At 51.0% G+C, this 23,778-nt stretch overlaps 4 protein-coding genes across 5 annotated transcripts; 2 read left to right on the top strand and 2 right to left on the bottom strand.

Annotated features, from left to right (window-relative positions):
* Positions 1–533: 533 nt before the first annotated feature.
* On the bottom strand, positions 534–6,462 carry APBB3 (amyloid beta precursor protein binding family B member 3). 2 transcript variants are annotated; one of them, XM_082835220.1, is made up of 12 exons: positions 6,220–6,462; positions 5,769–5,932; positions 5,610–5,686; positions 4,964–5,024; positions 4,614–4,760; positions 4,364–4,491; positions 3,822–3,957; positions 3,599–3,683; positions 3,270–3,353; positions 2,889–3,004; positions 2,560–2,751; positions 534–1,032 (listed from the first exon to the last, which is right to left on the bottom strand). In XM_082835220.1, exons 1-12 carry the CDS (start codon positions 6,266–6,268, stop codon positions 796–798), a joined length of 1,476 nt encoding a protein of 491 aa, XP_082691346.1. In that variant the 5' UTR covers positions 6,269–6,462; the 3' UTR covers positions 534–795. The 2 variants fall into 2 exon arrangements, with proteins under 2 accessions (XP_082691346.1, XP_082691347.1); XM_082835221.1 differs by having other exon boundaries at positions 3,822–3,936.
* Positions 6,463–6,542: 80 nt separating this feature from the next.
* LOC309959091 (SLC35A4 upstream microprotein) lies at positions 6,543–9,114 on the top strand. The gene is made up of 3 exons (XM_082835223.1): positions 6,543–6,845; positions 7,819–7,917; positions 8,516–9,114. The coding sequence occupies exons 1-3, from the start codon at positions 6,831–6,833 to the stop codon at positions 8,711–8,713; spliced, it is 312 nt and encodes a 103-aa protein (XP_082691349.1). The 5' UTR covers positions 6,543–6,830; the 3' UTR covers positions 8,714–9,114.
* Positions 9,115–9,124: 10 nt separating this feature from the next.
* Positions 9,125–23,743, top strand: SLC35A4 (solute carrier family 35 member A4). The gene is made up of 2 exons (XM_082835222.1): positions 9,125–10,261; positions 23,558–23,743. Exon 1 carries the CDS (start codon positions 9,134–9,136, stop codon positions 10,106–10,108), a length of 975 nt encoding a protein of 324 aa, XP_082691348.1. The 5' UTR covers positions 9,125–9,133; the 3' UTR covers positions 10,109–10,261; positions 23,558–23,743.
* LOC309958913 (uncharacterized protein) lies at positions 11,286–21,941 on the bottom strand (the record flags this gene model as incomplete). Its single annotated transcript, XM_082835040.1, has 8 exons — positions 11,286–12,167; positions 12,246–12,404; positions 13,556–13,720; positions 16,939–17,089; positions 20,165–20,251; positions 20,784–20,866; positions 21,190–21,267; positions 21,858–21,941. The coding sequence occupies 8 exons, from the start codon at positions 21,939–21,941 to the stop codon at positions 11,922–11,924; spliced, it is 1,053 nt and encodes a 350-aa protein (XP_082691166.1). The 3' UTR covers positions 11,286–11,921.
* Positions 23,744–23,778: the final 35 nt, after the last annotated feature.

The raw sequence follows: 23,778 nt of genomic DNA, 5'->3' as shown, positions 1-23,778 counted from the left end.
CCACCAGAAGCTCATGCCCCACACATGCCCCCACTGTGATCTAGCCAGGTGGACTTCCAGAACCTCTGTCCACTTCCCTGAACGTTTACACTCTCTCGGCTGGAATGTATTTATTAGGAAGCCTAGCACACTTAAAGTACCTCAGACCAGGTACTTCAGGTGTCTCACCTGAGCTCCCACAACCTTCTGAGATTTCCTAGTTGTACTATATATTATCTTCAGTGCTGTTTATTTGACTCTTGTTTGACAGTCTCAGAAGGTGGAACTCCTATTTTATTATACCTCCAGTGCCGACCTTAGTGCCTAGTGCCTATATATTCATAAAAATATATTTCTTAAATGAAGTCATTTTTCCAACACTCCCATGCCCTTATGTGACTACCTGCAGCCACCGACACCAAGCACAGATGCAGACACTCATCTCATACAGGTTGTTAACTCCCAACCCAGTCCCAGGCCCAATATACTCACATCCGGTGAGGTCACTGAGGGATTTTTATTTGTACCGATTTTGCTATAAAGTGTTGCTGAGGTAGAGCCAACTGTCCAGGGCTGGACAGGGGCAAGGAACACAGGGACCCAGGGAGAGGAGAGCACGGGGCCTAGGCTGTGGTACAGGGCCTCTCAATCATCCATATAAACAATAAATTGGGCAATAAATAGAGGGTGGGCAAGGGTCAGTGGGGAAAGCAGAGAAGGCTCCAGGGGGCGAGAGGCTGCAGGTCCCTGGGGAATGAAGGGGTACAGAGTCGGGCATGGACCCAGAACCTCCTTCCCCAGTCCTCCCCGATTAATTTAGGGCATGTGGAGCAGAGAGGGTTTCAGCCGGAAGGCATCAAGAAAAGAGAAGATGCCCCGCTTTCGAGGGGCTGCCCCTGCACCCCCAACCCCTCCTTTGAGCAGGGGGAGGGGCAGGGGACCTCCAGGGGAGTCCACAGAGCTGGTCCACTTGAGCCGCAGGCGGGCACGGGCCTGGGCACCCCAGGCCTTGCCTCGAGCCGCAGAGGCCACAAGACACTTCTGGTACTGAACCTAGGGAGAAGGGGAATGTGAGGATCCACTTCCTTTCTGCCCCGGACCCCCTGAAAGCTTCTGCAGGACAGGGACCCGGCGGCCAAGGCTTCAGTAGGAAATGAAGCTGGTAGTCTGCCACATTTGGAGCCCCTACAGCATTCACAGGTAGCTCAATAACAAAAGCCTAAAACTTCACATTCACTGAGCATTTAAGGAGAGCTTGACACTGTGTTAAATTCTTTATATATATAATCTAATCGATCTAGTTATTTATCGGGTGTTATAATCACCATTTTGCAAATGAGGAAGTGAGATTCAGAGAGAATACATGACTTGCCCAAGGTCACATAATCAGAAATTGATAGAATTGGAATTCAAAACTAGTTCTGATTGCACGGCCTGTGCTCTTATCCATACCTACCACTATGCTAACTCTCCTCCATCTCTCATTGCAGTGGACTGGACCCTGGCAAAGTGGACTCCCTAGTCAAAGGGATGTTCTACAACCCAGTCCCAATGCAACTGCTCTGCTCCTCTCTCATTTGAACTCAACAGGGTTCTAAATGGTCTTCTCACTTCTCTTGTGTCTTCCAAATCTTCTACCCATACCATAGCTTTAGTGATCTTCAAAATTCACAAACTTGATTCACTGTCCTGCTCAAAACCTTTCAATGGCTCAAAGTGCCTCAAGATAAAACAAATTCATCACCCTACCCTGTAAGTCCATGACCTGGATTCTGCCATTCTTTCTGCCCCTATCTCTCACTCCATCTCCCCCTGCACTCCAGATACACTAGATTCTTACACATACTCTAATCCACTGACATCCCTCTCACCTTCACAGCTGGGGTTCCCTGTACTTGGCACATGTCCTGTCCCATTCCCCTTCACCTGGATAACTTCCCTCCTTGGACCTTCAACTCTCAGTTTTCTATCACCTCTTTCAGGTAGGCTTCTTGAACCTCCAAAGGGGCCATATCCTCCATCATCCTGTGGTGTACAACTTCTTTCTGGCCTGTCTCTGCTCTAACCTAAGTGTTCTGTGAGGGCAAAGGCTATGCCCTCTAAACCACTGAATTCCCAGGGTCCAGTATGGTTGAGTTCCGGCAAGCACTCGTATTTGAGTGAATAAGTGAACTGAACTGAGTGCAAGTGTCCCATACTCAAATGCCCACAGATAACCAAAAAACAATTTAAATGAGAGAAAACAGGAAAGACAATGCTCACCCTTCAAGGCACAGCCCTTACACAATTCCAGCTAAATGCTGAAATGTATACGTGTGGACCCAAGTGCCAGAGCTTCTGATATTTTACAAAAAACACAAATGGCAATTATTATGTGAAATGTCCTGGCCTTTAAATATTGGCAACTAATTAAAGCCTATTAAAAACAGCATGAGGGTCAAATGAAATACTGCTGAACCACAGTCAGCCCTGGCATGGCTGGTTTGTGATCTCTGGAGAGGCTGCCGATCCTGAACCCCAGTCACCCGTACAGAGCAGCTGCAGGGCAATCCCACCCACCCATTCCCACCCCTAACTCACCATGCAAGCAGCCTGCACAGCTTCGGAGAGTCCCCCTGCATGGGGCTGGCACCAGAAGGCCGCACACTGGAAGCTCTGACGGCCCAGGTCGGCAATGAGGCCAAAGGTGTGTGGGTCACGACCAACACCAATAAAGGTCACGAGGCGCACAGGGCACTGCCACAGTGGCTCCTCCTCTGCACCAGCCTCTGCCTGCCCAAATCAGGCCTAGTCACTAGGGGGCCAGGTACTAGCTGGACCCACTGAGCACTTCCAGTAGCAAGCAATAACCCCTTGGCATCCCCACCCACCCCTCCACACCCCCAACTTCACCTTCTTCTGGCTGGTACCTGAATGGGATGTGCAGTCATGAGAGAGTCAGATATGCTGAGCATGGCAGGGACCCAGGCGTCCCGGTCCCCATGGGTGGTGAGGGTACCAATGGCTGCGTTCATCACGTCCATGCCTGGGGGGGGACAAGCCCACCATGGTGTCTCCCAGGCGTAAAGAAGGATCTGCAGGGAGTGTCTAGGCCCCTCTCACTGACTTAGGATTCAGAGAGATGGGAACAGAATAGCTGCAGCCAGGTTTAGACTCCTGAGTTGAGAAGGGTGGTACATCCCAGGCTATAGAGGGCCATGGGAGCACTCTTAGAAATGTGATAGCTCCTTCCTTTCCCACCTTCCTCTTCTCTTATGGAGCCCACCCCCTCCAGCCCACTCAGTCCTCACCCATGGCTTTGGTGACTGGCAGGGTCCCCATGTACAGTGCCTCGTACTTCTGAGCAGCCTGGCTCACCGCATCCAGTAGCTCCACTGAAATATATACACCAAGTTGGCCTGGGTACTCTCTCAGTGACCCCTTTCTCCACGCTTCTAAGGGAACTGGAACTAGCAGGAAAAAGGCCATGGATGTTCCTCCAATTTAGAGTTTGGGATCCCTGGGACAAGGATACCTCAGAAGTTCTCTATCTCCAGAGAAGTACTAAATAACCAGAACCCCCTTCCCATCTTTCACCAAAGTAGCCTGTTGGTGCAGTGCAGCCCTTCTCTCCCCATACCTTGTCGAGGCAGGTCTTCAGGGGAGATGGGGTCTAGTGAGCAGCAAGGGGAATCACCACTGACCCCTACTCGCTCTGACAAGATCTGAAACATAATGCAGCCAGCATGAGGTGTAGGGAGGGGGAAGTGAGGTAAGGGAGCCAATACCACCCTAACCCAACCACCTTAGCAGCTTCAGACCCAGCTCCATACCCACATTCCCTGCCCCACTCTGGCCCTTACCTGGGCACAGAGCCCGTGTAGGGCACTGGCAATGGCCTTGGCAGGGACGTCACAGCGAAACACATGGCACTTGAGCATACAGCTGTCTTTGTCACCCGCCACAAAAGCGAAGTCCCTGGCAGGGTCAGAGATGGGGCTAGGGCAGGGCCAGGGATGGAGCTGGGGTAGAGGCTAGGTAGGGACAGGGGCCTGTAGTGCCTGCAGGAGGCTGGAAAGTCAGGGTTATGGCAGGGATGGAACAAGGAGATCAGGGCTGGGGCTCTAGGCACCTGGCTGTCACTCACCTGTCACTGTTCCAGAAGCATGTGGGAGCACAGGAGAGAATCAGCCCAGCCTCTCAGGCTCTCCCCCATCCATCCCTGCTGAGCTGGGCCCACCCTCCCCAACCAGGGCTGGACCAGGCAGGGGAGGCAGAGCTTGGGTACATGTCAGAGGACCTGTGTCCAGGGGTTCAAGTACAGGGGGTCAGCATCAGCGGGGATCACAGCCTACCGGGGGGAGGGAGGAGCAACTCTCACTTCGAGGGATGTAGGGGTCCTCACCGGCCCTTGGAGCTGCCCACACCCCATACACGAATGTGCACCAGAGGCTGGCGGTGGATCAGACTGTGGTCCAGGGGATTCACCAGGCTCATCACATCCTTCTTCAGGATCATCAGCATGTTCTGGCCCTGCCAAGAAGAGGTCAGCTCGGAGCTCAGATGAAGGTGGTTGCCATGAGGAACAGGCAATTCAGGGACAACCACCTCTGCTGGATGCTGGGCTGAAACCCTTAAAGGGCCAGCCAGCTTACCTCGCCCCAGGTACCATCCGGGGGCTGGCTCTGGCTACGAGTCTGGGCCAGCTGCTGGATGCAGTTATTGACTGCAATACTGCTCTTCCCTGGTACCAGGTCCTCTTCAGGTACTTCTACCCAGCCCAGAGAGCGGACTGCGAAGCACTGACGGGTTGAGGAAAAGGACACGAGGACCCTGAGTAAGTAGAGGTGAAGTAGGGTGGAAGGTGCCACAGGCTCCACATATATAAACCCTCTGAGACCTCCCTTCAGCCTTGATTACCTCTGCTCAGCCCAGTCTCACCCCTGACCTTTCCCTTGGGACCCTCCCCAATGCCCTGGACTGGCCCTCAGGCCCAAATCACTACCTTAGCCCCTGGCTCCATTCTCTGGATGTAGGATTCTTCACCATACCAGGACAGAGAATTACTGGAATAGAGCAGAGCTCGTAAGAGGACCACAATTCCTACAGAAGGGACAATGGTGAGGACCAGACTACTCGATGGGCACAAGATGTGGGATAAGACCCAGAATATAGTGTCCCAAATATAAAGTCAGAGTGAGACAAGGCCCAGGACATATTACATAAATGTAACATAAAGCATGGCTTAGAATTTGAGGGAAAATTCAACACACAGGACACAGAATAAAACAAACATGGAACAGGGTCCAAAATCTGGACCAGCGCCCCAAATCAGGACAAGAAGACCCTAGAACACAGGATAGGAACCTCCGTGGACAGAACCTAGGGTAGTGACCAAGGCCTAGAACATGAGAGGTCAGGACCCAGAATACATAAAACAACATGTAACAAAAAACAGCTCGGAACAAGGAACAAAACTCAAAACACTGGGAGAGTCAACAATATGGGACAGAACCAAGAACACATAACAAAACCCTAAACATGGGACACAGTCCAGAACCTGTGCTGGAAAGCGGACTGTGGGTCCAGCTGCATCTTTGAGTGCCATGGAACCCCAAGCCTTTCATTTTTGCCTGGCCTATCCCTGTTACCTCCGGTCCAGTGAGCTCTCCAGGCTGGAGAAGGATCTCCCCTTGGGGGGCCGAAGTCCCCAAATTCCCTCCGTCTTCTGTAGAGAGGGGGCTAGGTCAGTGTGGCAGTAGGCTTAGATCCACACATGAGCTCAGGCCCCCTCTTCACACGCCACCTACCGTGCCTGGGTCCTCTGCATCTCCTGACTCCCAGGTTGGGCGCTGCCACTGGGTGCTACCGCTGGGTACATGCCAATAATAAGTACCTGCAGCATCGCGGATCTTCCTCCAGCCAGGGGGCAAACCTGGCTCCCCCTCCAGACTCTGGTCCCCCCACAAGTCATCTACAGGAACGTGAGATTGGAGAAGGAAGGCATATATGTGCGCTCAGAATAACACTTTGTCATAACCCTTCCTCCAACCCAAAAGGCACAACTTAGCGCTGAAGGTTCAGCCTGAGGGTCCAGGCTTCCAACCTTGGATACTGCAGTGCAAAAATCGGGGTTCATTTGTTCCCTGGTCCTCACTCCGAGACGTACGCCCCTCCCTGTCTTTGAGGCTGAGGTAGCCTTTCGCGCTCCCTCGTCCCCCCTCAGCTCCCGATCCTCCCATCGGGACCCTCTGTGCACACCATCGCAGTTGACCAGAATGATGGCCAGCATGTAATCCTTGCCCAGCATAGCCCTGGTCGCGTCCCCAGCTCGCCTCCGGAGCTGCTGCGCCTACAAGTCCAGCCTCTGCGCTGGAATCGGCCTGGCCAGCTGGCGCCGCACAAATACGGGGCGGGGCAGGGGCCGGGTCCTGGGGCGGGAAAGGACCCGCCTGAGCAGCGCCTCCTGTCGAAAGGTGGCGCGTGAAAACAGCCGTCCTGATCACCCAGTTGCTGCGCGTTGGCGTGCGAAGGTCTGGAGGAGGAGCAAGGTCCGCGGCGCGCACGCTGACATCATAGCTCAATTGTGAGCTCATCAAGCGGCGGAAGATCCGCCAGGCGAACTTGCGCGGAGCGCACACGCGCACAAGTGAGATCATGGCGTTTAGGTAGTCTACACGCGCGCACACGCAGCCTGGGTCTCAAAGGGAGAGGTCACGTGTGGGAGTATCTGCGAAAAGAAGACCTTCAGGAAAGCGTCTCCACCCGTTCCAGAAATGCCCCGGAAGTGCCTGCGCCCTCAGTAAAGATGGCAGTAGCATTTGCCAGGAGGGAGGCGGTGCTGCGCCTGCGCAACAAACTCGGCAGGGAAGATGGCGGATGACAAGGTGAGCGAAGAGTAACGTTGTCTGCTGTCCGGGGTGGGCTTCACACCTTTTTAGTCCTGGGGAGAGGCGACAGATGGGGGGGCTCCTGGGTGGGGGGTGCCCCTTGCTTCTCCTGGGAGCGGACTTTTACTCCTGTCGACTGCCTCAATAATGGGAAGTGGAGTGGCGGAGCATTGCGCAAGGCAAGCGGAACCGGGAATCCCCCAGGCGTCACCCCAACCCCCAACCCCGGACCATGATGATCCTTAGTTACTTGCAGACAGTCCTCGCTCTTCTGTGTTCTCTAGCCACCGAAATTTCCCTTCCAGAGACAGGAGGTTTCCAACAACACAGACACACCCGCATTCGAACACATTCCTTGGGCACACTAATTTCGTCGTTATGTGCGACCAAAATCCTGAATTCATTTACCCACACCCTTGCAAACAGCCACGTTCCCTCCCCGCGCACCAAACCCCAGCTCATCCAGTCACACATTCAGTTTGGGATGGGTTTGGGGAGGAAGAGGGAGAAGACTAGGCAGAAATCAGGTTTGCCCCCAAATTGTCCAAGGAACTGCCTCACCGTTAGTCTGGAAGTTCAGCACCAACCACACATTTACTAAGTACTTGGAGTCCCTGTGTTAGGCCTCGGGACACAGACGACAAGATAGACTTTCAGGTAGCTTCCTACTCACTAGCGCTTGCCGGATAAACCTAGGTCCCCTAGCTGCCCCTCTTGTCTTCTCTATACACCGCTTACTGTATAAAATTCCTGTGAGAGTTGCTGTAAGTTACCGATGCAGGTCCCATCGGTCACCCCCTCCCAGGCCCCCGTGTGAATTCTTTACTTTTCAATGCCTTTCTTCCTTTACCACTATCATCTCAGGAAGGGGTTTCTTAGGCTCACTGCCTCCTGCCCCCAGCCTCTGATAGACTTGAGCAGGGGATGGGGCTGGGTCAGCCTTCTGGAGCCAACCTCTCTTTTGTCCTAGGATTCTCTGCCCAAGCTTAAGGACCTGGCATTTCTCAAGAACCAGCTGGAGCGCCTGCAGCAACGTGTGGAAGACGAAGTCAACAGTGGTGTAGACCAGGTAAAGGTGCACCTGCCCCCTGCCTCCCGCTTAGGCTTCATTGGCCAATATGCTTTTGAGTGGGTGGTAGAGATTTATTCAGCAAATGGTTAGTTATTGAGGGCCTATTCTCTGTGTCACCAAGGAAAGTTTCCCTGAGAAAATGGCCTTTGAACTGGGATCTTAAGTAGGGGTTAACTGGGTGAAGGGGGGAGGAGGGAACATTCCCGGCAGATGGAACAGCAGAGGCAAAGCCCTTGTGGTCGGAGGTAGCATGATGAACATGCGAGGTGAAAACAGTTCAGTTTGGCTGCAGTAGTGGGGGAGCATGCTAGGATATGAGACTGGAGAAGCAAGCAGGGGTCAGATTCCTCAGGGACATCTCTCTCAGTGGGATTCTGTGGTTAGAGCCTTCTAACCTCAGGGTTCTGACATTGTGTGATCATGACTCCTAGGTTCTTTTTCTGCCCAGGACCTTGAAAAAATCTTTGGTGAGCATACTATGGTTTTCCAGAGTAAGGAGGAGCAGGTAGTGGAACATGCTAAGCCCAGCTTGAGTAGCTCCTGGGCAGAGAAGGGGAGAGCCTGGCTGAATTTTCTCCTGCATTTTCCTCCACAGGATGGCTCGCTCTTGTCCTCTCCATTCCTCAAGGGCTTCCTGGCTGGCTATGTGGTGGCCAAACTGAGGGCGTCAGCAGTATTAGGCTTTGCCGTGGGCACCTGCACTGGCATATATGCAGCTCAGGCGTATGCTGTGCCCAATGTGGAGAAGACATTGAGGGACTATCTTCAATCACTGCGCAAGGGGCCCGACTAGCTCTGGATCCCATGGGGGAGGCAGGATGAGCAGCTGGGGCCTGCAGGTGGAGGCCTTTCAACCACAGATGCCATATCTGGCCTCCCCGGCTTTCACCCATTTGCTGTCTCCAGCTTTCCTGCCGCCTTCCTGCAGAGGCTGGACAGTGGCTCATCAGCCAGCACCCTGGACTCCTCGCCTCCATAACCCCATGGCATTGGCCCCAAGACAGTGGCTTCTTGAACTACCAGCCCCTTCCTCTTCTAGCCCTTACTGTGGAGTTTGCAGCTGACTCTTGATTCTCAGTATTCTCTCTGGCGATGTACCAAGGCGCCTCTCCCCTCGGAGCCAGCTCCATAACTTAATTTTCCCCGAACGTGTCACAATCCCCACTGACGCCCCCTTGCTAGCTACACAGGCCACCCAGGGTCTAGTTTGGGCATGAGTGTAGAGGACGGGGGCGTGCCAGGCCTGGGCCATCCCAGGCAGGCCCGCTGGACCCTGATGCTACTCCTGTCCACTGCCATGTACGGAGCCCATGCACCATTGCTGGCACTGTGCCACGTGGATGGCCGTGTGCCCTTCCGACCGTCTTCGGCTGTATTGCTGACTGAACTGACCAAGCTGCTGCTGTGCGCCTTTTCCCTCCTGGTGGGCTGGCAAGCATGGCCCCAGCAGACCCCACCCTGGCGCCAGGCCGCTCCGTTTGCACTATCAGCCCTGCTCTACGGCGCCAGCAACAACCTGGTGATCTACCTTCAACGTTACATGGACCCCAGCACCTACCAGGTGCTGAGCAATCTCAAGATTGGAAGCACAGCCCTGTTCTACTGCCTCTGCCTCCGACACCGCCTCTCTGCACGCCAGGGCTTAGCACTGCTGCTGCTCATGGCAGCAGGAGCCTGCTATGCAGCTGGTGGCCTGCAGGACCCTGGGAACACCCTTCCTGGGCCCCCTTCCGCAGCTGCTGTAGGCCCCATGCCCCTGCATATCAGTCCACTGGGACTGCTGCTTCTCATCCTGTACTGCCTCATCTCAGGCTTGTCTTCCGTGTACACAGAGCTGCTCATGAAGCGACAGCGGCTGCCCCTGGCACTTCAGAACCTCTTCCTCTACACTTTCGGTGTGCTCCTGAACCTAGGTCTGCATGCAGGTGGCGGCCCCGGCCCAGGCCTCCTGGAGGGTTTCTCAGGATGGGCAGCACTTGTAGTGCTGAGCCAGGCACTAAATGGGCTGCTCATGTCAGCTGTCATGAAGCACGGCAGCAGCATCACACGCCTCTTCGTTGTGTCCTGCTCGCTAGTGGTCAACGCTGTGCTCTCAGCAGCCCTGCTGCAGCTTCAGCTCACAGCTGCCTTCTTCCTGGCCACGCTGCTCATTGGCCTGGCTGTGCGCCTGTACTATGGCAGTCGCTAGCCCCTCACCACCTCCACCCTGATTCCTGATCTGTAGATTGGGCACCACCATCGGAGCCACCTCCCAGTGCTGACCCCTCCCCTCAGCAGCCCTGTAACAAGTGCCTTGCGAGAAAAGCTGGGGAAGTGCGAGCAGCCATGTCAGTCTCTGGAGGTAGGTGGATGGAGGGTTGAAGCCTGGGTTTGGTTAAGGAAACTCTTACACCCCCAGAAGTTCTTCCTGACTAAGGAATTAGGGGAGCATCAGTTCATGGGCCTGAGAAGTGATACCGTGCCTGATGGGAGGAGGTGCCCTGCCTCAACCTGCGTGAATGCAGTTTCTTAAAGTGGGGTGTGGACAGCAGTTGGCTTTCCTTGCCTACTGTGGTCACCCCAGCAGACCCACTGCCCCCAGGCCTGGTGCTTGCTGCTCCAGCCCAGCCATGGTGCATGACTCCCCCATAACATGCTCACCCCCCACTGTCATGTAGGAAAGCCCAGTTGCTGCAGATTCTACATCCATCACCCAGGCCTCTGCCATGCTCCCCTAGCTGCAGCAGCACCTGGAAATAATGCCCCCACTCTCTCCTTATCCCGCCTTTGTTCTGGAAACCTCAGAGAGGACTGGGGCTTGACTCATCTCAGGGATGTTGTCCCTGGGCCCTGGCTTAAGCCTACACTCCTGACCTCTCTGCTCACTCTAAGGGCTCTCTCATAGCCCACTGCCCCCTCTATAGCTTCTAGGAGGTACCATCTTTCCCACTCTGAGTCCTGCCCTTTCCTAGCAGTGTCCCAGCTCCCAACAGCCTAGGGAAACTACACAGAGTGACCTGGGACCAGGCACAGGGAAACTTGTATAGCTCAATCAGTGTCTGTATAAGCAATAAGGTCTTAATAAAGTGCTCTGGGGTATAGGTGGTTTCTACAGTTGGCCATAATTGTCCTGTGTCTTCTGTGTTACATAGCTCCTCTCAAACATAATTTCATTCCTCTGGTGCCCTGAGTATCTTAATCCTGGGGTGACTTATTGACTAAGAGAAGAGGCTGTTTTCTCCCAGCTGTTGCTAACAGCATTGTTTCCTTTGAGAATTCCATGGAGCCGAGACTATTTTCTGTCACGGAGCTTTGGAAGTTTCTCTGAAGCATAAAACTTGGGCCCTGGAGAATTTGGAAGGAGTCTTGGGAATAGAAAGTGTTGGGCCCAGCAAGGCAAACTGTAGACTGTAGGCTAGAGAGCTCTTAGGACTCAAGGTGGTCTCGTTTCTCGTCTCCTCTGGATCCCTCACTGATATTCCTGCCTGTCGTCTCTTCTCATAACCAGAGGAATCTCAGGCCCTGCTCCCGTGGTAGAATACCTGGTAAGCTTGTGGGGAAAAAAAAAAGAGAAATCCCAGTCCTGCTGAAGCAGAATCTTAGGGAGTGAGGTTTGGGAATTTTTTTTCTTTATTCTTTTTTTTTTTTTTTTTCTTTTCAGTAAGCTTCCTAGGTGATTCTGATGCACACTGCAACTTGTGAACTACTATTTCTGGCAGTGTAGAACTATAGCCAACCAGGCTTGAGTTTTAATTCTGGCTCTGTCACCTATTGGCTGACTGTCCTTGAACAATTACTTAACCTCTCTTAGCTTTAGTTGGCTTATCTCTGAAATTGCGGGGAGGGGGGGGTGTCAGATGATACCTACTACTATAAAGGGGACTGGAAATGACTAAATCAAATAAGGGATGTTAGTGTGCTCAGCAGGTACTGGCACAAGACCTAGTTAGTGGTGTTATTAACTATCCATAATGAAGGTTAGCTTGGCTGTTGTGTCCCAACTCCTCTCCCTTCTAGGACCTTTACGAATGAGGAGAGAGGAGACTGCCCCTGAAGGATTCCTGATCCCCACATTTCTCCTCAGGGCGGGGATCCAGCATGCCTGCGCCCAGCCTAGTCTGCTGAAGTCGCTGGCTCTGGGCTTGGAGCTCCTGGTTCTGCGTGGCCAGGTTGATGGTGTCTTGCAGGATGCCAGCCAGCAGGCTGCGATAGTGATGCTCTGTGGCCATGGCCTGTTCCTCCCACAGCCCCCGCCAGGCTCGGAATACCTGTGCGCAGATTCAGAGATCCCCATCAGTCAGCCAGCCTTGGAACCAATTCAAGGCCTGCCCTCTGTCCTCACTGACCTGCAGCACTTGGCACGTCCAAGCCCGGGCAGCCTGCACGTGCAGGTCATAGAGGGCTGTCAGGTCCTGCTCCGCAGTGTCCCGTTCTGCCTGAAGGGCCTCCAGCTGGAGTCTCAGCCCTGTCCACTCCCGGTGCCATCTCTGCCTCTCCTCGGAAACCTTCAGTGATAATACGTACCGTTTGTTGAGCGCAACCTGTGTGCCAGGCTCTGCTCTACTTTATATTATTATTTCGTTTTATCTAATGATAACCTTTGAGGTAATTGCTATTTTACAGATTTGGAAACAGTGGGTCAGAGAAGTGACCTAACTTGACCAAATTCACATGGCTAGTGAGGGACAGAACTGAGATGACACATGCATTTCAGTAGTTCGCCGTCATCCTTGGGGTAAAGTCCAAATCCAGAGGCGTGGCACACGGTCTCTTTAGCCTTGACTCTGACCATGTACCTGCCAGGCTTCAGCCAGATGGACAGTTTGCAACACCCAGAACCTACTTTGCCATTGCTTCCATCTGGACTTTTGCTCATACAGGATTCTCTCCTAAGAGCATGTCTCCCACCTTCCCCTGATCCGACCTCCGTGCACACAAGTTTTGTTTCTTGTTTAAACAAGATCTGTTTACTTAGTGCCTCCATGTGATGAGCACAAACTGCCCTGTGGATCTGAGTCTAGTGAATTTCTCTGGCTAATTTGTTTGTCCTTAAAGTCTCAGGTTAGATGTCATCTTCTCTGCTCCACTCCAGCCTGGGCCAGGTACACCTGTTTGTTCCCACAGTCACTAGCTCCCTCATTTACAGCACTTAGCACTGAGAATTGCATCGTCTATCCCCCACAAAGCTGTGAGGGCCATGAGAGAGGTTGTGGTCCAGTCTGCTGTGATTGATGCTAGATCCCAGCACAGTACCTGGCCAGGTTAAAAGGAGCCTCAAGGGACTTCCCTGCTGGTCCAGTGGTAAAGAATCCGCCTTGCAATGCAGGGGATGCAGGTTTGATCCCTGGTCTAGGAACTAAGATCCTACATGCTGTGGCACAATTAAGCCCACGTGCCACAACTACTGAGCTCATGTGCCTCAACGAGAGAGCTGCGTGCCGCAAACTACAGAGCCCACGTGCCCTGGAGCCCCCACGCCACAAATAGAGAAGAGAAAAACTCACACACCACAACTAGAGAGAAGCCCAAGTGCCACAACGAAAGATCCCACATGCCTCAACGGAGATCCCCCGTGCCACAACTAAGACCTGACTCAGCCAAAAAAAAAAAAAAAAAAAAAGTAGGAGCCTCAAGTCCCCTACTTGACCTTCCTCACCTCTTCAGCCACCAGGCCTTTGATGTGGACCCCTGCCACCACTTCTTCCTCCTGTTGCAAATGCTTCAGTTCCTCTTGGATCCAAATTTGGTGCTGTTCTCGCAGTCTCTGCCTCTGGGCCTGAGCCAGGAAGAACTGCAGGGCCACATCCGGGGCCTGCTGGGCCTAGGTGGCATCATTCTAGGCTCAGCCAGAAGCCCATGTGTATACACAGCCTTGGGACACAGGGCCCAACTTTTCCAACAGACCGCCATTACCAGGGCAGCTCCTAGAATTACATCCAGGAGACTAGCTGGCCTGAAAGAGCCTGTGGCCTGGACAGAGACTCAGAGGCGGTGAGGGAAGAGGAGAGGTATTGATTCTGCCAGTAGGTGCCATGGAGGCCCTAGGGACCCCATGCCCCTAAACGAACCCAGTAGGAAAACAGCCCCTTCCCATGCCCCTTCCTGAGGGATACAGTAACCCTTCAGGCCCTTTATTTGCCAAAAGCTCCATATTTCTCCCTGATGTTAGGGCAAGGTAAGCAGGACACATATTATCAGGACTCTGCGACTCTACTCCCCAACAGCTTCCAGTTGTTCTGGGGTACATGAGGTGTTACCTGTTCCTCAGAGTCCCTGAGAGGGTGCATTTGGTGGAGATCAGGTCCTATAGATGCTGTTCTTCCTGCCACTGGAGGAAAATGCAGTTAAGCACACCAAAGGTGGAGAAGACCTCCAGCTCCACCCCAAGCACCAGCCTCACCTTGAGGCTCTTCCTGGAGGCCTGGGCTGGGGCTTGCTGTTGAACCTGTGACCTGCTGAGAATATATTACGAATGAGAATTCTATTACCTTTTTTCCCAGGACAGTGTTGGTTTTGAAGTCAGATCAGGGTCCCAGCCCCTCATTTTCTTAGCAGTTTGACCTCAGGCAGGTGGATAGTCTTCTGAGTCTCCATTTTCTCATCCATAAAATGGAGCTGATAAAAGTTGTAGAGAGCATGAAATGAGATAAGGCACCCAAAGCACTTAGCAGTGGCCAGCCCTGTTCAATAACTTGGAGTTTACAGGCCTAATTCCCAAGGCCCAGGGCTGTAAAAGCAAGTTATAAGTAATTAAGAAAATGAAAGCACCAGGAGAAGCTGGACAGGGGCGACCTTCCAGCCACCCTGTGACAAATCATGGAAGACAGCGCCCCTTCTGCATAAGGGAGGACATGCATCCTAAGGGGATGGAAGAGTGCCGTACTGAGTCTAAGGACTTGGATGTCTCTGCACCTCTGCTGCCTTTGATTATCCTAGTGACCCTGGGATACTCACATCACTTCTCGGAGCTTCAGTTTGCTGAAGCAATGCTGGGAGCAATGTTGTCTTCCGTGTTTAAAATAAATTGTGGCTTCCCCTTGACCTTCCAGACAAACTCCAAACATCTCAATTGATTTACAAAGACCTGCATGACCAGGCCCCTACTTCAGTCTCCAATCCTTCTCTCTGGACTTTCTTCCTCAAACTCTATCCTCCAGCAAATTGAGCTGCTTGCAGTCTCCCAAAGAGATCAAGGACTCGCTTACCTCTGACACTTCTGTTATTTTTTCTGCCTGGAATGTTCTTCATTCATCTTTGCTAGCCATCTCCTTCAGGTTTCAACTTCCTCCATGAAGTCTTCCTTCCCTCTCTCGCCAAGACTAACTTAGATGCCCACATAGAGCCCTTTGGATAAGCTCTTCAGAGCACTGATCATGGTGTTAATTGTTTCTTTCCAGAGGATTATAAAAAGGCACATAGTGGTCAATAAATGTTTGGGAATCAATACATTAATGAAGGAAGGAAGAGCCCCCTCACAGTGCTCTGTAAACAGAGAAAAAGGAGGCAGACATCAATAGGCCTCCCAAGAGTTTGGATGGGAAGACGTACCTGTGGTTCTGGGAGCCCCATAGCCTCAGTTTTGACTGTTTCGAGCATCCTGAGCGCTGGCTCCAGGCTTTTACCACCTGTGGAGAGGGGATTCTGGGTGGGCCCCGCTCGCCGCAACTACAGAAAGCCCGCGCGCAGCAACAAAGACCCAACTCAGCCAAAAATTAATTTAAAAAAAAAATAGCTAACACCTATCCGGCATTTTCCATGTGTTTGACGGTACCGTGCTAAGGCTTTTCATGGATTGTCTCTTTTTAGCTACACAATACTCCAGTGAGGCAGCAACCCTAATTTACCCTGTCTCCCTCCACATTTTCCAGATGAGGCAACTGAAACTCAGAGAGGTCAAGCAACTTCCTGGTGAGTGGCAGAACTGAAACTCAAGCCCAGGTCTGTCTGACACTAAAGCCTGTGTCCTTAGTCACGATCCCAAACTGGCCTATACGTAAACACACGTCCTTCCCTCCCTGCTTTGTCCTTGAGAGTGTGAAATGCCCCAACTTATCTTCCTCATTCCACAGGGCCTGATGTAGGCTGTGGTCTGGGAATATGTTGGCCAAATGAATGTGTTTGTTGATTCTGAAGACAGAGGGCCAGACTTTTACTTTTCTTTTTTTTTTTTTTTTGGCTACGTTGGGTCTTTGTTGCTGCATGTGGTCTTTCTCTAGTTGCGGCGAGCAGGGGCTACTCTTTGTTGTGGTGTGCGGGCTTCTCATTGCGGTGGTTTCTCTTGTTGCGGAGCACAGGCTCTGGGCGTGCGGGCTTCAGTAGCTGTGGCTCACGGGCTCTAGAGCGCAGGCTCAGTAGTTGTGGCACACGGGCTTACTTGCTCCGCAGCATGTGGGATCTTCCCGGACCAGGGCTTGAACCCATGTCTCCTGCATTGGCAGGCGGATTCTTAACCACTGTGCCACCAGGGAAGCCCCACAGACTTTTTTTTTTTACTCTTTTATTAGTGGAAAACTTCAAACATATACAAAGTCTAGGAATTTCATCTACTTATCACCTTATCAGCTTCAACAAATATCAACTCATGGTCATTCTTGTTTGATCTATACCCTCCACTTGACCTCCCCCAAATTTCTGACATATCGTTTCACAGAGGCCTGATCTTTAATGAGTGTGTGAAAATAGGAAAGTACCTTCCCTTCTCTGATCCTCCCTTTCCTCGTCTATAAATTAAACCTGCCTGCCTTCCCTCGCCCGTAGATTCGATCTGCCTCATGGCATTGTGGTAAGAATCAAAGGTTTTAGTCAGTGTAAAAATGCTTGGTAAACTGTTGAAGGCCTCTGAAAGGGTGAGGGGTTGCTTTTACTATTGGCCTTACCTTTCCAGACGGTGAGAGCCTGGCAATTCTGGGACCTTTCTGAATCCTGGCTTCCCAGAGGCTCAGGCTCTCTCTCGGCTCGCTAGGGTTGGGGCTGCCGCTGGTTGGGTGAGACGGGGGCCAGGCCTAAGGCCAGATCCTAGAGCTTCCCAAAGAAACCCACGTCCTCCCCCAGGCCACCTTGAGGGTCCAGGCGAAGAAGAAGGCCACTGTAGTTGTTTCCTTCCAGGAGACATGAGACAATCCAGGGCAGAGAGCCCTCCACCTCCTCACCAACAACCTTACCAGCCAACACCTGCAGCAAGGGACAGTCTCTGCCAGAGGGAGGGATGGAGGAAGAAAAGAGATGTCCACCGGTAGATGCAGAAAGAAACTGGCCCAAATCACACTCTGATGGAAAGATTGACTGTTTCCAGTCACTTTTGTGTACCACCAGACAGATTTGCAACCTTGTATAGATCTTTATTTTATTTTATATTTGATTACTTTTAAAAATTACACAAATAATACATTCTCATAGTAAAAACAATTTAATTTTATATCTGACAAGGGACTTGTATCCAGAATATATAAAGAGCTCCTACACCTCAATAATAAAAATACAGCCCAATTGTAAAATGGCAAAGCAAGGTGACATCAACAAAAATGGCAGAGTAGGAAACTCTGGGAGTCTGTCCCTTCCCAGAAACATCTGGCAAAAAAAAATGGTCAGAATCAACCTTACTGGAACTCTGGGAGATAGTCAAAGTTTGACAGCAATCAAGTGAATGTTTAACCAGGAGAAAGGCAGCTTAAATATGGTAAGAGATCTTTGTGGTGTTTTTAACTTACCCTAGCCCCAACCTTCTCCCCAGCACAGCCCACATTTCTGGTGGGGGTACCTGGTTCTGAAAGGAGCAGAGTAGATCTTGTTCCCAGGGAACTGTGTTTGTCTGTTTTGATTGTCTGGGGTTTCCCACAAAGGACTGACGAAAGCTGCCTCCCTTTGTCTCACTTATCTTGGAATTCTCTTGGAGCAGAGGAGCTATGCCAGAGGACAGTCCCCCAAAGCATTGAGAGATGAAAGAACAAGCAAAAATAACAGTTGGGGCAAACAATAGACACATGGAAAGACTGGGAGAAAAGGTGGGGAGTGAAATTTTGGAGGAATAAGGATTTTGAAAAGGTCCCATGTGTACTAGGGTACCTAGAAAGCCACACATATGTCCTGGGCAGTATGTGTGGTCAGAAGAGACCTGAGAAGACCAAAGGCTTTCACCTCTGGCTGAATTAGGGCTCAGTGCAAGCATCAGGTGAGGCTAAGGCAGAGCTGTAAATGGTCTTGCTAAGCATTTAAGGAGTGACCCAACACAGAGCCAGTCTGTAGAAACCTGGAGAATTTTTTTCTTCCTTTCTCCCTTTTTTTCCCTTTTCCTCCTCCCTGCCTCCTCCTTCTTCTCCTTCCTCTCTCCTCATTCCCTTTCCCCTACCTGTCCTCCTCCTCCTTTTTCTCCTTTTCCTTTCTTTTTTTTTTTTTTTTTTTCTGGGGGGGCGCGCATTCTCGGAGGTTAGGGAATTCTATGTCAGGTCATTGGCTAATCACTGAGATAATAGAATGAAGACTTCAGTGACTGCAAGGAATACAGTCTTTGCAAAAATTGTTTGGAAAAGTAAGCAAATGGATGGCTAATGCTCACAACAAGCAACAAGGCAAACCCTGGAGAGGAGGGAGAATCCAGCTTTCAGAGTTATCAGATTATCATATCCAGAGTGTCAGAGCACTAAGGAAAAAGAATGGAGACTTAAGAGACCAACACAATAAAGAATATAGTCTTTACAAAAAGTACTCAAATTGGCCAGTTTCCAACAAAAAATTATTAGGCATGCAAATAAGAAAGTATGGCTCAGGACTTCCCTGGTGGTCCAATGGCTAAGACTCTGTACTCTCAATGCAGGGGGCCTTGGTTCGATCCCTGGTCAGGGAACTAGATCCCACATGCCTCAACTAAGACCTGGCACAGCCAGATAAATAAATAAATTTTTTTTAATTAAAAAAAAAAGAAAGTATAGCTCACTCACAGGAAAAAAGAAAAAGAAATTAATAAAAACTGTCCCTGAGGAAACCAGACACTGGATTCAGTAGACAAAGACTTTAAATCAACTGTCTTAGATATTTTCAGAAAACTAAATCAAGAAAATGATGTCTCACCAAGGCTGGCTCCTCTGTCAACTCCCAGTTCCCTCTTTCCCACCCAACTTCTAGCTTCACTGCTATCTTGGGAATTTTCCTAAAAATTTTGTGGTGGGAGAAGGGGAATAAAGATAAAGAAAAAAAAAAAAAAAAGAAAATGATGTCTCAGTGACTATCAATAGAACAATAGAAATTATAAAAAGGAACCAAGTAGAAATATGGGAGCTGAAAAGTACAATAACTGAAATTAAAAATTCACTAGAGGGTAGATTTGAGCAGGCACAAGAATCTCAACAAACCTGAATATAGGTCAAATAAAATTATCCAGTCTGAGGAGCAGAAAGAAAAAAGAATGAAGGAAAATGAGCCTAAGAGACCTGTGGGCTGCCATCAAGTGTACAAACATATGCATAATGGGAGTCCCAGAGGGAGAAGAGAAAGAGAAAATGACAGAAAGAATATTTGAAGAAATAATGCTCAAAAAGTCCCCCAAACTTATGAAAGACATGAATCTACACATCCAAGAAGCTCAACAAATTCCAAGGAGGGTATACTCAAAGAGATCTACACCAGGACAGATTATAATCAAACTGTCAAAATCCAAAGTCAAAGAAAGAATCTTGAAAACAAGAGAGAAGCAGCTTATTATGCACAAGGGATCTTCAGTAAGATTAAAAACCAATTTTTCATCAGAAACTATGGAGGCCAGAAGGCAGTGAGATAACACAGTTAAAGTGTTGAAAGAAAAAAAAACAAAAAACCAAACCTGTCAACTAAGATTTCTGTATCTGGCAAGACTATCGTTCAGAAATGTAAGAGAAAGTAAGATATGCCCAGATAAACAAAAATTGAGGGAGTTCATTGCTAGTAGACCTGCCTTACAAGAAATACTAAAGGGAGCAAATCCTTCAGCATGTCAGAGATGAGGAAAGGAGGAGACTCTGATGCTGCCCTGGGCCTCTACATCCATATTTCAGCCACCTACCCAAGCCTTCCCCAAAGCTGTTAAAAGGCTCCATCAAACTTACAGGGTTCCTGGAAGCTGCAGGATCCGCAAGGCTCCTCGCCACATGCCCTGGGTCCCAGGTCCCTCAGGAGGGTCAGGCCGTGGGCAGGACATGGTGACAGTGAGCAGAGAGCAGGCACTGTGGAGGAGATCAAAGGATCAGGCCAAATGGCTAGGGGATGGGGGTGGGTGAAGGCACCCGCCTGTCCTCACCTGTCTTCACCACCTGCAGCCTGCAAGTACAGCTCTGAGGCAGCTCTTGAGTCAGACACCTCCACTTCACTGGCATTTTCTACCACCCTGGAGGAAGGGAAGGCTGATCTCAGCTCCTAAGCACAAGGGTTCTGTCCAGCCCCCCAGAATCTCTGCATGGGGAGCCCATGGGGGCCCAAGAGCCTATAAGAGTCATCCCCAAGACTCCAAGCTCAATATATCCCCTAAAAACCTCTCATCTTCATGATCTTATTTTTTCTCCTATCATCTGCCCAGTGAGGGAAACAGGATAGTTGGGATTGCTCCCATTTTATAGATGGAGAAACTGAAGTTCAGCTCGGTGAGATGCTCAGATCACCCGGGATGGTAATGACTGAGTTGAAGAGGTGTAAGTGGATGGGGTGGTGAGAAGAGCGAGAGGTTATGGAGATACGGGATGAAGGGAAGACGGTGAGAGGGAGTCCTGGGGGCAAATGCAAAACCTGTAAGCATGACCCCAAGTTCATAACTTCCCTTCCCTGGAGTGGCAGTGGGGAGAAGCCTCCAACGGCTTGGTTTGGGGTGTCAGCCCTGACTTAAGACAAGCTCCCTCAGACCCCGTTGGGCTCTGGACACTCACAAGCCCAGAGGGGACACATCCAGCACTGACAGGTTCTCTGACCCTGGAGCAAGCAGGTCCCAACTCCTCCCACTGGTGCTGAGCTGCGATCACACAAGCACAACATCTGTTACAAACCGAACCTTTCCCCAGCCTTTGGCTCATGTGATCCTCCCGCTGGGGCCCTGTGAACCAAGCAGGGCACCAAAATTCAGCCATCTCAGGCAGGAAAAAGGAGACCCCAGCAAGGCAAGCCGACAGTGGTGTGGAGGATGAACGGGAAGAGGGGGAACCAATGAGAGACTAGCTGTAGGTGTTTGGACGGGCAAAAGATCCAAACTCTTCAGGCAGTCCCTGAGCCTTGGGCTCTTTTGCAGCATCAACATGGCCTTGGCTCCCCAGGTCTCCCCTCCCCTCAGGGCCTCACCTGCACCAGGCTAAGTGTACTAAGCACGGCATCAGAGCCCCTGAGGGGCAGAGCTTCTTCAAACAGCATCTGCAGCAGCTAAAGAGGAGAAGGGTGAGTGAGGATTGAGAAAGGATTAACCTGTTTTTCAACACTTCCTGAGGGCAAGGAAATTATTTTTATGCCTGGCCCTGTGCTAGGTGCTCTGGACTTGGTGGCCAGGACGAAAATAGCCCCTGGCCTTGTGGTTCACAGCGAGCCAGACAAGTGAGCAGACATTTTCAGTGGGACCTCCTGTTTGCTAGGGTAGGGGCTCATGACAAGGTTTTGAGGCAACTATTTTAGTTTGGGGGCACTTTGCTGAAGCCTAAAAACAAAATGTTTATTATCATTATTAGTATTACTAAGAACAGTGAAAAGTAGACTTCCCTGAGTATTTGATCTTTGCACACCACCCCTCCTTGACCCTCACCTCATGGACCCCAGCCTCCCACCTTCCCTAACCTCTCAATAGCTTCGTGATTGATGCTGGAAAAACATCCTGTATGGACCACGGGGTGCTATAGGAACCCCAAGGAGGGGCACCTAGTCCAGCTAGGGTGGGGAGGGGAAAGTTCTCGAAGGTCTCCTTGAGGAGCCAACACTTGAGTCTCATAACAACTATGACTGGTGCATCCTCTGGGACTCACCTGAGGCACAAGCCGGGGTACCTCTGTTTCTCGACCCCGAAGCAGCAGGGCCACACTGTACCCTCGGCCCACCGAGCCCAGCATGCACTGGACTCTTGCTAGCAACTCCTGCTCCGCCTCCTGCAGGGAGACACAGGCACATCTCCGACTCAGGTGCCTGCCCAGCCTGCCCTGACCAGAGAGCTTGGGAAGCACTCAGCACTCCAGGATCAAGGGTCCTGAGTGCTCTGACCCTCCTCTCATCGCCCTACCAGACCCCCCTACCTGAGGAGCATCAGAAGCCAGGACTCTGTCAAAGGTGATGCATTGTTCCTATGAGCAGAACTGGAGTCAACAGTGTCACTCCCATCTTCCCTGGACTTACCCACACCCCATCCCAGCCCATCCCATCTCTACCTGACTCTCCAGAATCCCACGCTGACACAGGCGGATGCTCTTGGGCCCCTCCAGGAGGAGCGTGGGGCAACAGGTCTCCTCGGGGCCTGAGACAGGTGGGCTTCATATCAACTCTCATGGGGGAAACTGAACTCTCAGGACTCCTAAGTCCTGCCCTCAACCTTTGCCTGAGTTTCCTAATGTGAGATGGCCTCGCCCTCCCCCTCTCCCAAGAGGCTCTCCCAGGCTGTGTTACCTCTGAGATGAATGTGTGGAGGCTTCTTACCACATCTTCTCCTTCGCTCTACTTCCACCACCACGGCCAGCCTGGTCTGTGGGTTGTCAGTGAGGACTGAAGGGGCTGAGCTGCCCCGGCCCAAAGTAGCCCCTGTGCTCATCGCCTCTCCGCACTCCATGGCTTCTGTGCCTCTCAGATTCCCCTCAATAATTCATCTCCCTGATCTGAGGGCTCTGGGTGGGGCCTCTAAACAATAACTTACCATAGGAGGTGACAGACCTCTCTTTTCTGAGTGAGCCAGACTGTTGCATGGAATTTTTTTTTTTTCCTCTTATGAAAAATTTCAGACATATATAACTGTGGAGAGAAGAGTTTAATGAGCTTCCAGGCACTCAGCTTCAGCAGTTATCAACTTATGGCTGGTCTTATTCCTTCTGTTCCCCCTTCCACCCCAGTGGATTCTTTTTTTTTTTTTTTTTTTTGCGGTACGCGGGCCTCTCACTGTTGTGGCCTCTCCCGTTGCGGAGCACAGGCTCCGGACGTGCAAGCTCAGCGGCCATGGCTCACGGGCCCAGCCGCTCTGTGGCATGTGGGATCTTCCCGGACCGGGGCATGAACCCGCGTCCCCTGCATCGGCAGGCGGAGTCTCAACGACTGCGCCACCAGGGAAGCCCCCAGTGGATTCTTTTGAAGCAAATCCCACACACCTTATATTTCACATATAGCTATTTCAGTATGTATTTATAAAAGATAACTACCTTTTTAAAAAATGACAGCTTTGTTGAGATATAATTCATATACCATACAATTCACCCACTTAAAGTGTATTATTCAATTAGTACGTTTTTAGTACGTTTGCAGATATGTGTAACTCTTACTACGGTTAATTTTAGAACGTTTCCATCACTTTATAAAGAAACTTGCTTTCCTTTACTATAACCTCCCTAACCCCCACCCTATCCTGACCCTTAAACAACCACTCATCTACTCTCTGCCTCTATAGATTTGCCTGTTCTGGACATTTCATATAAGTGGACTCACATAATATGTGTTCTTTCTGTGACTGGCTTTTTTCTTGTTTTCCAAGGTTCATCCATGATGTAGCATGTATCAGTACTTCTTTCGTTTCTGTGGCTGAATAATGTTCCATGTAGGATGAAATTACTTCTGTCACCAACTACCCAGAGTTTGGCCAGACTTCACAGGTAAGAGCACAGTTGCAATAAGACTGCCCTAAATTCAGACGCTAGTGTCAAGCTCAGGGGTCCTCACTTTGACTAGCTATCTACACTCCCAGGTATACCCGCT

Source organism: Leucopleurus acutus (assembly GCF_964270905.1).
Source record: "Leucopleurus acutus genome assembly, chromosome: 3".
In the NCBI taxonomy this organism is placed as follows: Eukaryota; Metazoa; Chordata; class Mammalia; order Artiodactyla; family Delphinidae; genus Leucopleurus; species Leucopleurus acutus.
Note: the sequence above shows the minus strand (reverse complement) of the source record. Positions and strands in the feature narration are given on the sequence as shown.